This window comes from Piliocolobus tephrosceles, chromosome 15 (genome assembly GCF_002776525.5).
Source record: "Piliocolobus tephrosceles isolate RC106 chromosome 15, ASM277652v3, whole genome shotgun sequence".
Taxonomy (NCBI): domain Eukaryota; kingdom Metazoa; phylum Chordata; class Mammalia; order Primates; family Cercopithecidae; genus Piliocolobus; species Piliocolobus tephrosceles.
In genome coordinates, this window is record NC_045448.1 from 9,391,674 (window position 1) to 9,409,337 (window position 17,664).

Below are 17,664 nucleotides of genomic sequence, written 5' to 3' on the forward strand. Positions count from 1 at the left end.
ACCAAACACCGCATGTTCTCACTCATAAGTGAGAGCTGAACAATGAGAACACATGAACACAAGGAGGGCAACATCACACACCGGGGCCTGTCGGGGGGTGGGGGGCTAAGGGAGGAATAGCATTGGAGAAATACCTAATGTAGATGACGGGCTGATTGGTGCAGCAAACCACCATGGCACGTGTATACCTATGAAAAAAACCTGCACGTTCTGCACATGTATCCCAGAACTTAAAAGTATTAAAAAAAAAAAAAAAAATACAATTATCTTAGAAGCCTGCCCCTTCCCAATCAATCTCTGCCTATTCTCCCACAGAGGTCATTATTCCTGATCTTTCTTTTTCCTACCATAAACAAGTTGTGTTTGTTCTAAAATTTCATATAAATGGAATCACACACACTATGTACTTTTCCATGCAGAGTTTCTTTCACCTAGCATGTTTCTGAAATTCATTCACACTGTAGTATCAGTGGTCCATTCCTTTTTTTTTTTTTTGAGACAGAGTCTCAATCTGTTGCCCAGGTTGGAGTGCAGTGGCCGGATCTCAGCTCACTGCAAGCTCCACCTCCCGGGTTTACGCCATTCTCCTGCCTCAGTAGGTGGGACTACAGGTGCCCGCAACCTCGTCGGGCTAGTTTTTGTATTTTTTAGTAGAGACGAGGTTTCACCGGGTGAGCCAAGATGGTCTCGATCTCCTGATCTTGTGATCCGCCCATCTTCGCCTCCCAAAGTGCTGGGATTACAGACTTGAGCCACCGCGCCCAGTGGTCTGTTCCTTTTTAATGCTGAGTAGTATTCCACTTGTATATACATCAGTGTTTATCAATTTTCCTACTAGTGGATTATTTCTAGTTTTCTGCTCTTAGAATAAAGCTGTTATTAACATTCTTGTACCTATGCATCTTGGCCCCATGTATCATTCCCTCTTGCGTAAACACCTAAGAGTGGAATTTCTAGGGGAGGAAAAACTTGTAATGGGAAATTTTAAAGGTACACAGGTGAACAGAGAATAGTACAATGAATTCCAATTAAAGCCAGCTGCAACTATATTACTTCATAGACACTCCTGTTTCATCTGTATTCCCCCAATTACTTTGAAGTCCTAGATATTATCATCATTTTGTCTTTAAATACTCAATATGCAAACAATGCTTTAAAATCTAGTAATTTATCATAAAATGTTTATCACTGACTTACCTATAGATTAAGAGTTTAAAGTAGCAATTGATAAACCTGTCTTCTCTTCACATCTATTAAATGATGCCTCTCTACCAGCCCCTTGATACCCAGAAAGTCAATGGTATAAACTCAGATACATTTTCTGTTGCTATTTAGAAACAATTAGTGCTAAATACAAAAATTGGTCTTAACGACAAAAATAGAGAACATTAACACAGCCAGCAGCCAACCAGATTTCCCAACTGCCAAACCAACACCTTGACTCAACTAATCCCATGCCATGCTACGTTCTAAATGAAACTACATGAGACTTAAACTTGCTTGTGCTGGAAAGGGTTAGGGGAAATGAATGGCCTTCTCAACCACTGCTGATGACAGCGTACACGCATACCTTTTCAGAGAGCTATCTGGAAAAAAACGCAAATCTTTTGATTTGGAAATTCCACTTCCAAGAACTTAAGTAAATCCCAGCATAAAGCATGCAACAACGATCTTCTTCCCAGTGTTGTTTGGAGAAAAACTGTTTACAACCTAAATGTTCACCCCTGGGTTAAAAGTCTGAAACAAGGCCAGGCCAGTGGCTCAAGCCTGTAATCCCAGCACTTTGGGAGGCCGAGACGGGAGGATCACGAGGTCAGGAGATCGAGACCATCCTGGCTAACCCAGTGAAACCCCGTCTCTACTAAAAAATACAAAAAATTAGCCAGGAGAGGTGGCGGGCGCCTGTAGTCCCAGCTACTCGGGAGGCTGAGGCAGGACAATGGCGTAAACCCTGGAGGCGGAGCTTGCAGTGAGCTGAGATCCGGCCACTGCACTCCAGCCACTGCACTCCAGCCTGGGCGACAGAGCGAGACTCCGTCTCAAAAAAAAAAAAAAAAAAAAAGTCTGAACCACGGCCAGGTGCAGTAGCTCACGCCTGTAATCCCAGCACTCTGGGAAGCAGAGGCGGGAGGATCACCTGCGGTCGGGAGTTTGAGACCAACCTGACCAAGAGGGAGAAACCTCGTCTCTACTAAAAATACAAAATTAGGTGGGTGTAGTGGTGCATGCCTGTAATCCCAACTACTTGTGAGGCTGACACAGGAGAATTGCCTGAACCCGGGGGCAGAGGTTGAGGTGAGCCGAGATTGCGCCACTGCACTCTAGCCTAGGCAACAAGAGCGAAACTCCATCACAAAAAGAAAAAAGGAAGTCTGAATCACATATGCCAAGCTACTATGATGGAGGGGAGTATATCTGCCCTTCATCAATTTTCACTGCATTTATAGATTTCAATACAATTGCAGTCTGTGCAAAGTTTTTAAAAGAGCAAATCTCAAGGCTTTGGAGACAGCTACGAAGAGGTGGCACTTTGAAAATATAGGATCCAGCCAGACCCAGTGGTTCACACTTGTAATCTCAGCACTCTGGGTGGATTGCTTGAGCTCACGAGGAGTTCAAGACCAGCCTGGATAACATGGTAAAACTTCACCTCTACAAAAAATACAAATTAGCCAGGCAAGTGCCTGTAGTCCCAGCTACTCTGGATGCTGAGGTGGGAGGATGGCTTGAGCCCGGGAGGTGGAGGTTGCAGTGAGCCCAGATGGCGCAACTGCACTCCAGCTCAGGCCACAGAGCCAGACTCTGTCTCAAAAATAAAAACAATCAAACCAAATCAAACAAAAAATAGGACCCACTGAATAACTTTCAGTAAGGTGAACTGTAGAGTTTAACAGCATACACACAATAAAGACAAGGGGAAAAATAACAAGTCTAGCTAGACAAGAGGTTCAGGTAAGATACCAACACGTTAGGAAGAAATCAAAGGACAGCATGACACAATCCAATACAACTTAGTACAGCTCATTTTATTTATGGTCTAATCCAAGGTGTTCTCAACCTTGGCATTATTGGCACTGGGGGGCTGGGTCCTTTGTTGGGGAATGTCCTGTGCACCGCATGATGTTTAGTAGCATTCAGGCCTCCACCCACTAGCCATGAGCAGCACCTTCCTTCCTCAAGTCTGAACCCTAAATGTTTCCAGATGTTGCCAAAATTCCACTGGGGGCAGTGGGGAGTGGGTAAAAATCACCTGGTTGGGTAACACGGATTTAACCTTAAACTTACAATATTCTATTCCACTTTATTTTTTTTAGACAAGAGTTTTGCTCTGTCGCCTAGTCTGGAGTGCAATGGCGTAATCTCGGCTCACTGCAACCTCTGTCTCCCCAATTCTAGCAACTCGCCTCAGCCTCCCAAGTAACTGGGATTACAGGTACCCGCCACTACGCCAGGCTAACTTTTTGTATTTTTAGTAGAGACAGGGTTTCGCCATGTTGCCCAGGCTGGCCTCCAACTCCTGACCTCAGGTCATCCACCTGCCTCAGGCTCCCAAAGTGCCACGATTACAGGCATGAGCCACTGTGCCCAGCCCATTTCATTCTTTAAAAAACAACAACAACAAAAACCCTGGCCAGGCATGTCTCTACTAAAAATACAAAAAAATTAGCCAGGCATGGTGGTCATGCCTGTAATCCCAGCTACTTGGGAGGCTAAGGGAGGAGAACTGCTCGAACCCGGGAGACAGAGGTTACAGTGAGCTGAGATGGTGCCAATGCACCCCAGCCTGGGTGGCAGAGCAAGATTCCACCTCAAAAAAAAAAACACCCAACTCCCCTCGTCCCCAAAATTCTTGCCTCTAAGCAGCCTACAACCTAAAGGCAAAACCCTCAATGTCAATGAGTTTTTAAATCTTATTACAGTATTGTGTGTATAAGAAAGTCTTCAATATTACAGACTGGGAGTTTTGCCCATCACAGATCTACCTTCCTTCCTCATTAGAAGCATTAAATGTCTTGTATTTATTAAAATGCACAAATTCCTCAAAACATAAATTCACATCATGGTCTTAAGTGAGCTACCACGCACTTAGGGCCTACTGTGGTCCATGTCATAAGCAGTTACGCCACTTGGGTTCAAATCCTTGCTCTTACCACTTACTAGCTTTATAATCTTGACCACATTACTAACTTCTTTACGCCTCATTCTCCTCAACTGTGAAACAGAAATACTATCAACCTACCTTAGGGGAGCAAAGTGAGTATAAAATGCTTAAAATAGTGTTTAGTGTGCAGTGAATGCCTGGTAAATGTCAATTATGAGCCATTATTCTAACTACAAGTCTACAAAAACAGGCACCATCATCATCAATTTACAGAAGAAAGAGTGTGAAAGATTAAGAAATTTGCCAGTGTCCGTGAAACTAAAAGGTAAAGGAGCAATGATTCAAAAACTGATTCAGAGTCCATACTTTTTCCACTGTGTCAATAAAATCACATTCAGATTCATTAACTATGAAGAAAAACCTATCAGTCTTACTCAAAAATAATGGCCAGCATATGACATTTTTTTATTGAGATTAAATTTAAACACAACTAAATTCAAGCATATTACTCAATTAAGGTTACAAAGCTTTTACACTAAGACAGACAACTTTCAGAGATTCTCTACATATTATTTTAACTGACTCTTATTTTTAAAAATCATAATATGCACTTTAGTTTCTGAACTTGTTTATGCATTATACTGAAGCAATTTACTGAAATTCTACTAGAACTGATGTACAGGAGAGGATAATATGATGTTTAAGATAGAAATTATCTTGTATACATTCAAACTGCCTGGTTCTTATTCCAAGGTCACTGACTTTGTAAATGACAGATTTTGTTCCCAAGTCCCGACGGGGCTTTGTGAATCCCTCTTAACTTTTTCCATTTGCCCTTTCCTCACACCCAAGTTCTTCTTAATGACTCCTAAACATCTTACCTGTAATATTTAAACCCAGGGTTTTGTTTTTGTTTTCAGACAAGAGTCTCGCTCTGTGGCCCAGGCTGGAGTGCAACCTTCACCTCCCAGATTCAGGCGAATCTCCTGCCTCAGCCTCCCAAGTAGCTGGGACTACAGGCATGTGCCACCACACCTGGCTAATTTTTTTGTATTTTTAATAGAGATGGGGTTTCACCATGTTAGCCAGGCTGGTCTCCAACTCCTGACCTCAGGTGATCCACCGGCCCTGGCCTCCCAGTGTGCTGGGATTACAGGCATGAGCCACCACAGCCAAAGCCCAGTTTTTTTTGCCTAGATTTTGCTCTTCCCAACACTCAGTAAGATCACCAATGACTTCTGCTTCACTTCTTTCTGAAGCCATTTCACTGAAGTCACCAGTTTTCAACCTGTTATGTATTCTTCACATTCTTCAATCTGGACTTTAAAAATTACTCATTTAAGAGGTGGAAGGATGTCAGAGCAGAGCAGAATGGCTAGGACCTACTTACCCTACAGCCCCAAACTATGAGAACTGGAAGAGACTTAGAAAGTTTAGCCCAAAGTCTTCGGTTTTACAATGACACTGACAGACAGCTCTAACTGGATGAAATCTTCTCTAACTCCTCTCATCTTAGAGAGTTTGGTCCACTTATAGTTCCTTACTCTTGGATTTTAACTTTTTTCTGCTTCCACGGTTCAGTAACCTCTTTCAATACAATGATTATAAGGGTTGAGAGTTGTTCACAGAGTTATTTTGAATACATGGTTCGGGTAATTCTGCCCCAATCTACTGTATGAAAGGGAAAGAAGAGGCTGAGAATATCTGCTCTTTTCTATCAAAATTTTGGCTATCCTTCATGTTACTTCTACTAGTCTTCTATAACCACCAAGTCAAGTCTCACCTCCTTCACACCAAATTTTTCTTCCTGTTCACCAAAGGAAAAAAAGAAAACCCTGTATTAGCATGCATGTTCAGAAACTTTAGGTTTTACTCTACTTTCCTAGACTCCTTATTAAATTACTAACTCATCAATTATCAGACTCTTGTTCACTTGTCTATCACTTCCTTGTCCATCAGTTCAGATCAGACTGGTTAGTTAGCACTCAAACCACAAATTCTAGATGCTGCTACATGTACAGTGGTGGCTGACACCTGTAATCCCAGGACTTTGGGAGGCTAAGTCATGAGGACTGCGTGAGGCCAGAAGTTCAAGACCAGCCTGGGCATAACAAGACCCCATCTCTATAATAAATAAATAAAACTTTAAAAAAACTCCAGTTTCCCAACAACCAAATGAAGAAATCCCCTTACTCCAACCTTCTATAAATGATCATTCCTGCCTTCCTTTCCAGGCTTGTCTCTTGCAACAACTCTACACATGAACTCTGCTCCAGCCATGCCGACACATTGTTTCCTGAAAAAGCCCTATCCCAGATATTCAGGTATTCCTTCGGCCTTTAATACTGACACCTCCGCCAGCCTCTTTCCTCAATGTTCAGCCCCTAAAAACCTATCTTTGTGAAGCCTTTTCAAAGGTTTCTATTTCCTTCAGACTACACAGCACTGTGTTCATTAACCATCTGATGGGAATATTGTGTTATTTATGTTTGTGTGTCTCTCACATGCTCTCTAAATTATGAATCATCAGAGGGCAAAATCCACGATTCTGTTTTGTACTTCCCCATATTGCTTAGAGCACAATGCCTGGCACACAGAAAGCTCTTAATACAGTTGCCAACTTGAAAAAGTGCTTTCCCAAGATATTTTTTTATAGGTTGGCCACCAAGCCCCAGTTAGCTTCTTATGTCATTTTATGAATATTTCATTTACACCTTGGTGTCTCAGATTCATCAAGCTAAACTATTCTATTTCTTCTCAGTATATAAAAGAGACTGTCCTAAATTCAGGGGTTGGCCCCATTGAAATGGTCTGTATGAAAGTTCTATTCTAATGTCGCCTGGTCTGTCTCTCAAGCTACATATCAACTAAGCAAAACTCTAATGCCATCATAAAAATGCCACTAATGCCATCATAAAAATCAGAATTTATAAGAGCCACAAAATAAAACGAATATTCCTTCGGCTCAGAGTCACTTTGCTCGAGAAGAAGAAAAATCATGTGGTGATTCTGAATTGCTTCAAGATAACTAAATGAAAAGTAAAAAACTGAACAGAAAGAGATTGAAATATGCTGTGAGAGCACCCAAAATACATATATAGAAAACCTTAACATATGTAATTCTTGTGAGTCTTCCCTTGGTAACAGATAATGCTGTTAATAGCCATTACCATATGTTACTCAAGTTGAAGTCTACCATTACTTTCAAGTTGGCAAAATTTTTTAATACAAGCAATTCAGTCCAAAAAGCTTTTACAAGTGTTTCTTCAATGCCAAGCAGGGACTGGAAGCTAAGAGCACACGGATAAATACAACAAAGTTTTGACTTCATAAAGTAAATAATCTCAAGTTTTCTCCACTTTAGTACACACTCTGTCTACAATACTTTCTTTCCCCCTTTACCAGTTATTTCCATCAGCCATGATTTTGTCCGGATCGCCTGTCATCAAAAAAGGTTAAAAAGGTTTCGTGGAATTTTTTTTTTTTTTAAACAAGGGGTGGGGAACATATTCCCCGCCCCACCATTCTGATGACATGAAGAAAGAAGGCTTCGGGGGTGGAGGAGGGGGCCAGGGAGAAATTCTTTCTTCCACTCTCTTCTGAAAAAATCGCCAGTCTACTATGCTTGTCTATCAAAGCCCACCTAAAATATGATGTGCACAAACATATCAAAAATAAGTAGGCCTCTTGTAAAAGTGACACTTAAAGAAAGGCAAACCATATCAGATTATTTCCTATTTTATCCATAGAAATGACTCTTTGCAGCACTGAAACATTTAAAAACACTCCTGGATATAATGTTGGTATTTCAATTTGAAAAACTTATCCTACGGATCAAAAGATCCGTGCAATGACAAAGCTAAAAATGTTCTCTCTCACTAATAAGGGTGAATCACAGCAGCCACCTACTCCACCCAACAATCGTCCTTGCTAAGACTGGACAGTTCAAAACCTGGAAAGCTTTCCTTGTCCGCTCCACACTAGAAACGAATTCACGTCAACACTAGTGTTTAAGCACAGCTGTGCAACAGCAAGGAAATGTTATTAAATATTGAAATTTACCAGGACACTGTGTTCTTCAGAGAGAGCTGTGCCCTTTTCACATTTACCGAACTCCCCTCCTCTCCTGTTTATGGGGGGTGGGGGGGAAGCCCAACACACACTCTTGCTTGAAAAATAAAGTCTCTGTTCAGATTTTCGAAGTAAGTTTCCATTACTGGGTTTGGGAAAAAATCCCTACTACATTGTCTAACAAAAAGGTGCCTGCGCCTTCTTTCAACTGCCTGAAGCCATTAGAGAGCTCACAGATCTCCCCGCACAAGAAACTTAAAAAAGCCTTTCAGTCTCGCAGAGACCTACTTGGATGTTTCCAAGTTCCATCGTTTGGTAGCTACCCAGCATCTGGGGGAAAGAAAAAAAAAAAAAAAAAAAAGAACTTATCCTTGGAAAAGCGTCTTCTTGACTCTCAAGAACCGGAGAGGGACAGTAGGGAAGTCAGGGCTCACCTGAAACCGTCCACCTCGACAGACACTCCGGTAAGCCCCGGCTCACCTTTCTTTCCGTGCCCGCGAAACTCTCAATGAAAAGTATCGCACAAAAGGCCTCCCCTGCTCCCCGCGCCGAGGACTCACCAGGACCGTGGTGCAGATGGATCTCAGCTCGGACTCCACTTTCTCCCGATAGTCCTTAATCAGCTGCAACTTCTTGTCGGAGGTGTCGGTCTTCTGCTCGATGCTCGAGATGACCCTCCAGGCGGACCTGCGGCCCCCCACCACGTTCTTGTAGGCCACGGAGAGCAGGTTGCGCTCCTCGTTGGACAGCTCGGCGCCCTGCTCGGTCACTGCCTTCATGCAGGTGGCCATGTCGTCGTAGCGCTCGGCCTGCTCGGCCAGCTTGGCCTTCTGGATCAGCTCAGTCTTCTCCATGGCGGGCGCGGGGCCGGGGCCGGGGTGGAGGGCGAGGAGAGCGAGGGAGAGCGCCGACCCAGAGCGGGAGGAGCCTCGAGAGCTGCGGAGGGGCGGGGCGGCGAGGCGAGAACAAAAAGCAGGGAGGGAGCGCCGTCAGACAATGCAGCCCGCCGCCCGCTTTTGTCTCCCGCACATGCGGCCGCTTGAATTTCCCTCTCCCCCGCCCCCGCCCCCGCCGGGCGCCCGGGGAGGCCGCGGCCCGCGGCGGGAGGAGGCGGGGGCGGCGCGGAGGCCCCGCATGCAGGGAGCCCGAGCCGCGGCCGCTCCCGCCACCCCCGCCCGGCCGGCCCAAGATGGAAGCGACCGTTGGCCCCGCACCTTCCCGCCCGGAGCCGTCCCTGAGGGGAGCGGCATCGACAGCCGGCTGCTCCCGAGGGCGGCACCTCCGCCCGGCCCTAGAGCCCAGAGCGGCCGGAGGATGCCCGCGGGCCGACCCAGGCGCTCACCTTCACGTCTCCGCGGCCGCGACGCGAGTCCCACCACTTTGATCTGCTTTTGGCTTTAGCTGAGGACCCTCCCGTCTCAGCCTACCCCGGAGCCGAGGGGCCGTCCGCCGCCCAATGATGCGCCGAGCTTGGCCAGAGAGTCCCGCCCCCCGACGCGCCGCTGGCCAATGAGGACCGAGCGCGCGGAAGGGGGCGAGGGGGGCGGAGCGGGAGGGAACGCGGAGGCTAGGAGGGTGGGTCGGCGCGGGGAAGTTCGGTTGGCCGGCAGGCTGCGGCTTCGGCCACGGGGTTTCCTCCAATTAGATCCAGGGTAAAAGGACGTCACTGTTGCCATGGCGATGCCGTTACCAACTCCCCTCAGCCTCCCCACCACCCCGGCACTTCTGGGTGCGGCACGAGACCCAGAGGCGCGCACGACCTCCGAAGCGGAGACTACGTCTCCCGGTGCGGATGGTGCATTGCATCTCAAGGTCTCTGGACGAGTTTGGACTGGAGGGTGACATATTCAGCTGTTTTGGAGCACAGGGGCCTTTCTTTCCTCCACCTTCCGTTCTGTGACAAAGGTTTGGATCCCAAGATACTAAACCCAGACCTTAATCACGTTGCCATTAGGTCTGGGAATTAAGCAAACCGCATCCCTATTAAAGAATAATTGATTCCTGGAGACAGTGGCTTCAGTATGGCACCTATGTGATGAATTCAGGTTTTCAGATGGGCACCCTAAAACAAAAACTTCCCTTGTGAAAAGATACGTCCCAGAAGATCCAGGCGAGTGTCTGTGACAATGCCAAGTATTGTGGTTTTCTTTAAAATGGGAAATGACATTCAGCACCATCTGCAGGAAAACACCTAGAACCACCCCTTCCCACCCCCCCAAAAAAACCCTGCCCATAACATCGCTCCCCCTAAAAAAGCAATTTTTATGTTTCTTTCAGGCTTTCCAGGTTATGCATCTAAATCTATAATTTTTCACATCATTGTCACGTGCGCACAGCTTTTTGTTTCCGGTATTATTTGTAAGAGCACACTTGAAAAGCCGAAATCCTCTCCCTGGATGTCGATTTCTGATTTTCTCCTCCTGGGGAACACCCTGCTGAAGTGGGAAAGATTTCCCCAGGCCCCTCCCATTCAGGGTAATCCCTGGCAGCTCCCTTTCCTTTTAAACCACTCCTGTCTCTCCTGGCACTCCAGTCCCCTAACTCCATCCAGGTAGGGTGGCTGTCCTGCCCGTCTGGCGAGTGGCCTTTGTGCCATCTTAAGATGAGAATTGCCCTCTGGGTTCACGCTGCTATGATCCCGATTCCAGCAGGTCTTAGGGAGAATGGATCATAGAAGGCCCAAGAATGCCACAGGCAAGAAAGAATTTCCCATTCTCGGTGGAGACCTGAGCGAATCCGGAGAATCTCTAGAATGGGAGATCTGAGAGTGCAGACAGATGGGAGCAGAAGGTGCCGACTTTCCAGAAATTCAGACTCCCTCTTGACTGCCCCTCCCTGTCCTGACTTGTAAAGGTTGCTTTGTGCTTTGACAGACAGGAGCGGCCTGGATTGGAAAGGGCCTGTGTCTTAAGGCAGAAATGCCTTACTATGTTCCAGCCTTCTAATGGAGGGCCCTGCTGTTATTTCTGGAATCCCTGGGGCCCCACTGCAGACACATGAGTGTTTATGGCCCTGTGGGCTGGGGTGGAGCTGGACACCAAGAAATCCCAATGGAAAGAATTTGCATGTGGAAGGTCAGATAAAATGCCTTCTGTATGACCAGTGAATTTCAAGCTTACCAAAATTAGAGGCAACGCGGGCAAGGGGAGAAGCCAGTGGAGGTGGATGGGGGATAGAGACCCTGGAGAGGAAATCATCAGGGGATGGGACCTCTGTGGTAGGGAGAGGTGCTACCAGAAGGAGCAAGCACACTAAATTCTTTGTCAGAAAGTCTAGGCTGTGCTGCCGTCTCCCCCAGTGACCGTGGGCAAGTTTTTGCTGCTTTCTGTACCTCAGTCTCTGAAATTTCTGCTTTCATTCAATCAAATATTTATTGAACACCAACTCATCTAGTTGCAGTCATCTGGAATCATGGGTAAAAACTGCTTCCAACCAATGATGCAGTATAAAATTGCATTTTAGGAAGATTCAGAGGACCCTCTGCATAGCTAAAGGCTTCTGTGCCTGAAAGGACTCGGGTTGGAGAGAAATAAGGCTCTGGGAACTTGAAGTCCCTGGACACAGAAAGAACTAATGTGTGTTGAGTGATTGCATGTGTCAAACACTATTTTAAGTCTTTTAGCAAGAATTAACGTATCCAATCTGCTTAATGCCACTACAAAGTAGGTGTTATTATGCTCACCGTCTGTATTTCACAGACGAGGAAATGAAGGCACAGGGTGGTCAAGCATGATGTACAGGGCCACACAGCTAGAGAGCGGCAGAACTTGGATATGGACCCCATGCAGTTTGGGTGCCAAAGCCCATCTTTTTAACCACTGCTGAGGCTGCCTCACCAAGCCTCCCCAGATCTCTGCTAAATACTGTAGAGAACCTAGGACAGATCAGACCCGCCTCTGTCTTCTAGAAGTTTCTCCCTAGTAAATATGAAACCTGTTAAACATCACATCCAACATATTGGGAAGAAGTGCAGGGAACAGACAGCTAGCAAAGGGAGTACTGAGAAATTATTACCTTATTTATGAAGTTCTTATTATTTTTTCTAAGTTACCTGGTGTGAAGAAACTCCTGGAACAAAAAAGAGCACATTAACATGGAGCCAGAAGACCCTAAAATCTAGCCCTGCTATTTATATGTGATTTGAGCTTGGATACCTTGATCTTCTGTGAAACTCAGTTCCCTCTATCTGTAATCTAGAAAAATAATCCCAGCTGGGCTCATGTCTGTAATCCCAATACTTTGGGAGGTTGAGATGGTAGATTGCTTGAGCCCAAGAGTTCCAGACCAGTGTAGGCAACATGGCAAAAACCTGTATCTACAAAAAATATAAAAGTTATCTGGGCGTGATGGTGCACACATGTAGTCCCAGCTACCTGGGAGGCTGAGATGGGAGGATCACCTGAGGCCAGAAGGTTGAGGCTGGCGTGAGCCATGATTGCACCTCTGCACTCCAGCCTAGGCAACAGAGTGAGACCCTGTCTCAAAAATCATCATCATCATCATCATCGCAACATCCAAGAGTTGTTTGGAGATTAGATGAACTGTCACATAGGAAAATGCTGAGCATATAACAGGTGTTCAGTAAGTAGCATTTTCTTTTTTCCTTCTTTCCCTCTGCTTGGGGATGGGGTACAGTGCTGGGGGGATGCTCTCCAGCTGCAAGGAACTTTAGAACTTTATTAAATGTTTAGTGAAAGCTTATCTCTCGAATCATTGTTGTAATTAGTGCAGTTAATGGTCTACAGAATGACTGCATTCCATGTACATTTCAGAATGAATGAGACCTGGTTGAGCTCACTCTCATAAATTGTTTCAGTGATTTATTTACTCAGACCAGTGGATCGCCAGAAACTTCTTCCTTTCGTGCCATATGGCAGCTAGTTTAGTGACAAGCAAACATTTGAGTGGGACTTTTCACCCAAAATCTTCATATAATTACTGTCGGTGCTTCTGTGCAGTGGGCAGATAAAGAGTTGCCCCCACCTGGCCTGTGGGTGCTAAATGAGGTTTCGTAGAGTCACAGATAGGTGGGGAAATCAAGGGAGGCTGGTCAAGGAAGTCTTTCTACATATTCCTTAGTTTGAAACTTTATTCACTTTGTTCAGGGTGATGGTTAGTTGTATGTGTCAACTTGGTGGATCACGATACCCAGATACTTAGTCAAACACTGTTCTGGGTGTTTCTGTGAGGGTGTTTTTGGATGAGATTAACGTTTAAATCAGTGGACTTTGTTGTTGGTGGTGGTTTTTTTGGTTTTGTTTTTTGAGACAGTCTCACTCTGTCACCCAGGCTGGAGCGCAGTGGTGTGATCTGGGCTCACTGCAGCCCTCACCTCCCCGGTTCAAGCGATTCTCCTGCCTCAGCCTCCTGAGTGGCTGGAATTATAGATGTGCACCACCATGCCTGGCTAATTTTTGTATTTTTAGTAGAGACAGGGTTTCATCATGTTGGCCAGGCTGGTCTCAAACTCCTGACCTCAAGTGATCCACCTGCCTCAGCCTCCCAAAGTGCTGGGATTATAGGCGTGAGCCACTGCACCTGGCCTAGATCAGTAGACTTTGAATAAGCAGTTTGCACTCCCTAATGTGGATGGGCCTCATCAAGTCAGAAGACCTGAAAAGAACACAAAGAGCATCCTTATTTGAGCAAGAGGGAATTCTCCAGCAGACTGCCTTCAGACTCCATCCGAAGTGCCGGCCCTTCCTGTGTCCCCTGCGGATGCTTTTAGAACTAGAAAGGGAACATGAGCTCTCCTGGATCTACATCCTGCTGGCCTGCAGGTTTTGAACTTGCCAGCATCCATAACTGTGTGAACAAATTCCTTTTAATAAATCTCTCTCTCTTTACACACATACACATACATATAAATACATGTGTGTATTCTATTGAATGCATTTAGTAACCTTTTTTTTTTTTACCCAACAAATGATATGCATATCTTTTTCTTTTCTTTGGAGCCTCACTCTGTTGCCCAGGCTGGAGTGCAGTGGCATGATCTCAGCTCACTGCAACCTTTACTTCCCGGGTTCAAGCAATTCTCCTCCCTCAGCCTCCTAAGTTGCTAGGACTACAGGCACATGCCACCACGCCTGGCTAATTTTTGTATTTTTGGTAGAGATGGGGTTTCACCATGTTGGTCAGGCTGGTCTTGAACCCCTAACCTCAGGTGATCTGCCCACCTTGGCTTCCCAAAGTGCTGGGATTACAGGTGCTAGCCACTACGGCTGGTCAGATATGGATATCTTTTTTTTTTTTTTTTTTTTTTTGAGACGGAGTCTCGCTCTGTCGCGCGGGCTGGAGTGCAGTGGCCGGATCTCAGCTCACTGCAAGCTCCGCCTCCCGGGTCCACGCCATTCTCCTGCCTCAGCCTCCCAAGTAGCTGGGACTACAGGCGCCCGCCACCTCGCCCGGCTAGATTCTTGCATCTTTTAGTAGAGACGGGGTTTCACCATGTTAGCCAGGATGGTCTCGATCTCCTGACCTCGCGATCCACCCGTCTCGGCCTCCCAAAGTGCTGGGATTACAGGCTTGAGCCACCGCGCCCGGCCGGATATCTTTTTAATAGCTTTTAATGTGTGTCTGCAACATACCAGTCTCTCTTCTCTCCCTTACCAGACCATGAGCCTCTTGAGGGTAAGGGTTTTTGTTTGTTTGTTTGTTTGTTTGTTTTAAATCTTGTATTCGGTGACTGCTCAACAGCTAGGTAAACTTAGCTATTATAGTTCCCACTGGCTGACTAAACTGATGCTCAGAGAGGTTAAATTACTTATCCCAATTGGTAAACTTTAGAGTTAAGACTTAAAAACAGGTCTGTCTGATTTCAATCTTCTATTACAACAAGCAAGGATCTGTGCTACCTGCAATGGAAGACAGAAGCTCCAGTGTTTGCTGGCCTGGGAACAATGTTTAGTTATTTGAGGCTGGTGGGCGGCTGAATATGTATCTACCCGTGAGTCAGAGGCTGATTTTATTTTCATGTGGAAGGCTATGTTTCTATGCTCAACACATCCAGCAACGAAAGAGGTGCCTCCTTGTCCCTTGTCTGTTCCCCTTAATTGTCTACATGGTTCTCCTCCTCTCCCACTACCACCATCAGACTGCTACCTCCCAGTGGGAGAAGTTACATCTGACCTGCATGTCCCTGGTGACTTTACTGGGCCACAGAAGGCATTCAGTGAAGGCTTGTTTGGAGAGTGGATCCAGACCATTCAGGATGCATTTCCAATAACGCTGACCATTGGCCTTGTGTGCTTACTATGTGCCCAACCATATGCAGAGTCACTAGAATAGTAAAGCCACAGTAGGAAAGCACACAAGGTGGAGCTGCGTCTTCAGCAGATGTTCCATAGATACAGGATTGCCTCTGCTCGGAAGAGTATACCCAGAACCTTCAAGCCAGCACAGAAGGTCCCTGAGCCATCAGAAAACTGTCAGAAGATCACAGACTGATGCTCACACGTACAAGACTTAGAGGAGCATTCTCCAAGCCCTCGCTCAGACTCAATTTCCTGCTAATTCATTCCACAAAATGTTTGAAGGTCTTCCACATGCCAGATGCTGTCCTAAGGGCTGGGGTTTCCAGCATGATTAAGACACAGTCTGTGCTTAGAAGGAGCTTGACTGAGAACAGAGAGGTGGGTGCCTAACCTGGAGGTCAGCAAAGGCAGGGAAAATCCCCTTTCTCTTCAGTTGCAAGTTGTTCAGTTACCAAGTTTCCGGGTCCACAGCAGTCCAGAAGTGGCTACTTAGAAGGTGGGAGCAGAATTATTCCCGATACTTCCTCTGAAATCTACTCCACATTTCCGCAGATGACTTTGAGTAGAGTGACAGGTAGGGTTTTGGGGAGCCCATTTCTATGGTCTATGCAAGGCAATCAGTGGACAAGGCAGAGACGACAAACCCATAAAGAGCTCATAAAAAAGCTGGAGAGGCCAGGGCCAAATAATGTCGAGGTACATGGCCCATATGTCCCAGGCAGGCCCTCGGTACGCAGCAATTAGCCTTAATCATCACCAAAAAATGGTCATTATGTTTCGTATTTTTATGCTTCATACTATATGTAGACATATACCTTCTCTCTCTGTCTCTCTCTGGACATATATGAGAGTTGGGATTTTTTTAAGTTTTGGTACATAATCATCTCCCTAATTATGACTCATCTCCAGACAATTCGAGATAGTTGAAGAGATGAATGACCACAAAACAGCTAGAGAACAATGCACACAGGAGTTGATTGTGTGCTTCTCACAATAAGTGCTATGGGAGTTGAGGCAAGGGAGACATGAGTGTGGGCTCAGGCACCCGAAGGCTATGGAGTGAAAGGGACCCCTGTGGGGACAGCCACTGAGGTCATGCCAGTCTGTGTTTCCATCCTTCCTGCTGCCCCTGGAGGGGCCCCTGGGAAGGGAGGAAGGCACAGGTGTTTCTCCTTGTGCTGGAGTTTCGTTTGGACGGGGCTGACTCCCGAAAAGGTGGATCTGGATTCGAAGTTGGAATGTGACTAGCCAGGAGAGCTAGGCAGCCGTGGTGCAGAGGACTCTTCTACCTCTCCTTCTCCTGCCCTAACCAGCTCAGCACCAAGCACGTGGGCACTTTAAAAGCACAGGACATGCTGGGAGACTCGCTGTGCTACCCTCAACCCCTTCAGCAGGAGCAGCTCTGTAAAAAACGCAAGTGTGACCTTCATTGTGCTTTGTGACTTAAAACCCTTCACCGTTATTCAGCTGCAGCGCAGCATGGTGGTTGGACTCAGGAGCCAGATGACCTGGGTTCAAATCATGGCTGCACTACTCATGAGATATGTGACGTTGGGCAGGTCAGCTGGCCGCTCTGTGCCAATGGGGATGATGGTAGTGAGAGTCCTAGCCCACAGGGTTGTTAGGAAGCTCCAGGGAGGAAGGCTGGTGAGGAGCTCCCCGACTCCTCTCTGTCTTCCCTTCTGGCTCCATTCCTTCTCTCTGCTTCAGCCTCTTCTGGGCTTTGCTCTGCTGCCATCTTCCCCTGGCTACCCACTCATCTCTCAGGTCTTCGAGGAAATGGCACTTTCTCCCTGGGGTGTTCTAGGGCTCTGAGCCCCTCTCAGCTAGGTGAGCTCCTCCATCCTGGACTCCCCAAGCAGGTAGTTATTTGATGTTGCTTCCCCTGGTCTACTTGTCCAGTAGCTGAAGGTGTCTCAGAGAGGGGGTGCTACATCCATGTGATTTGCCTGTGTAGCCCCAGTGCCTAGCAGAGTGCTTGGCAGATATGCTGGGTGCCAAGAAAGCAATGGCCAAGTGGACGAATTCACAAAGGATGGAAGGAGGAGTCATAGGCTAGTGCACAGTACCCAAAGGACAGAGCTGAGGCTGCTAGTCAGGACAGCTTCAGGCTCTGGCCAGGCTCCAGCACACAGCTGGAGGCACCCGTGACTCTAGCTGGGAGGGGCTGGAAGATCCAGGCAGCCCCTGACCGCCCTCCTTCCCCTTAGTCATGTCCAGTTCTGTAAACAAATT

The 17,664-nt window shown here is 46.5% G+C and overlaps 1 protein-coding gene across 1 annotated transcript in view; it reads right to left on the bottom strand.

Annotated features, from left to right (window-relative positions):
- Positions 1–9,673, bottom strand: part of YWHAQ (tyrosine 3-monooxygenase/tryptophan 5-monooxygenase activation protein theta) — a 49,333-nt gene extending 39,660 nt beyond the window's left edge. The window contains exons 1-2 of the mRNA XM_023199145.1: positions 9,516–9,673; positions 8,734–9,109 (exon numbers count right to left, since the gene is read on the bottom strand). Coding sequence (XP_023054913.1) covers positions 8,734–9,027 — 294 coding nt within the window. The 5' untranslated portion in view covers positions 9,028–9,109; positions 9,516–9,673. The remainder of the gene's footprint in view (positions 1–8,733; positions 9,110–9,515) is intronic.
- Between the last annotated feature and the right edge of the window lie 7,991 nt (positions 9,674–17,664).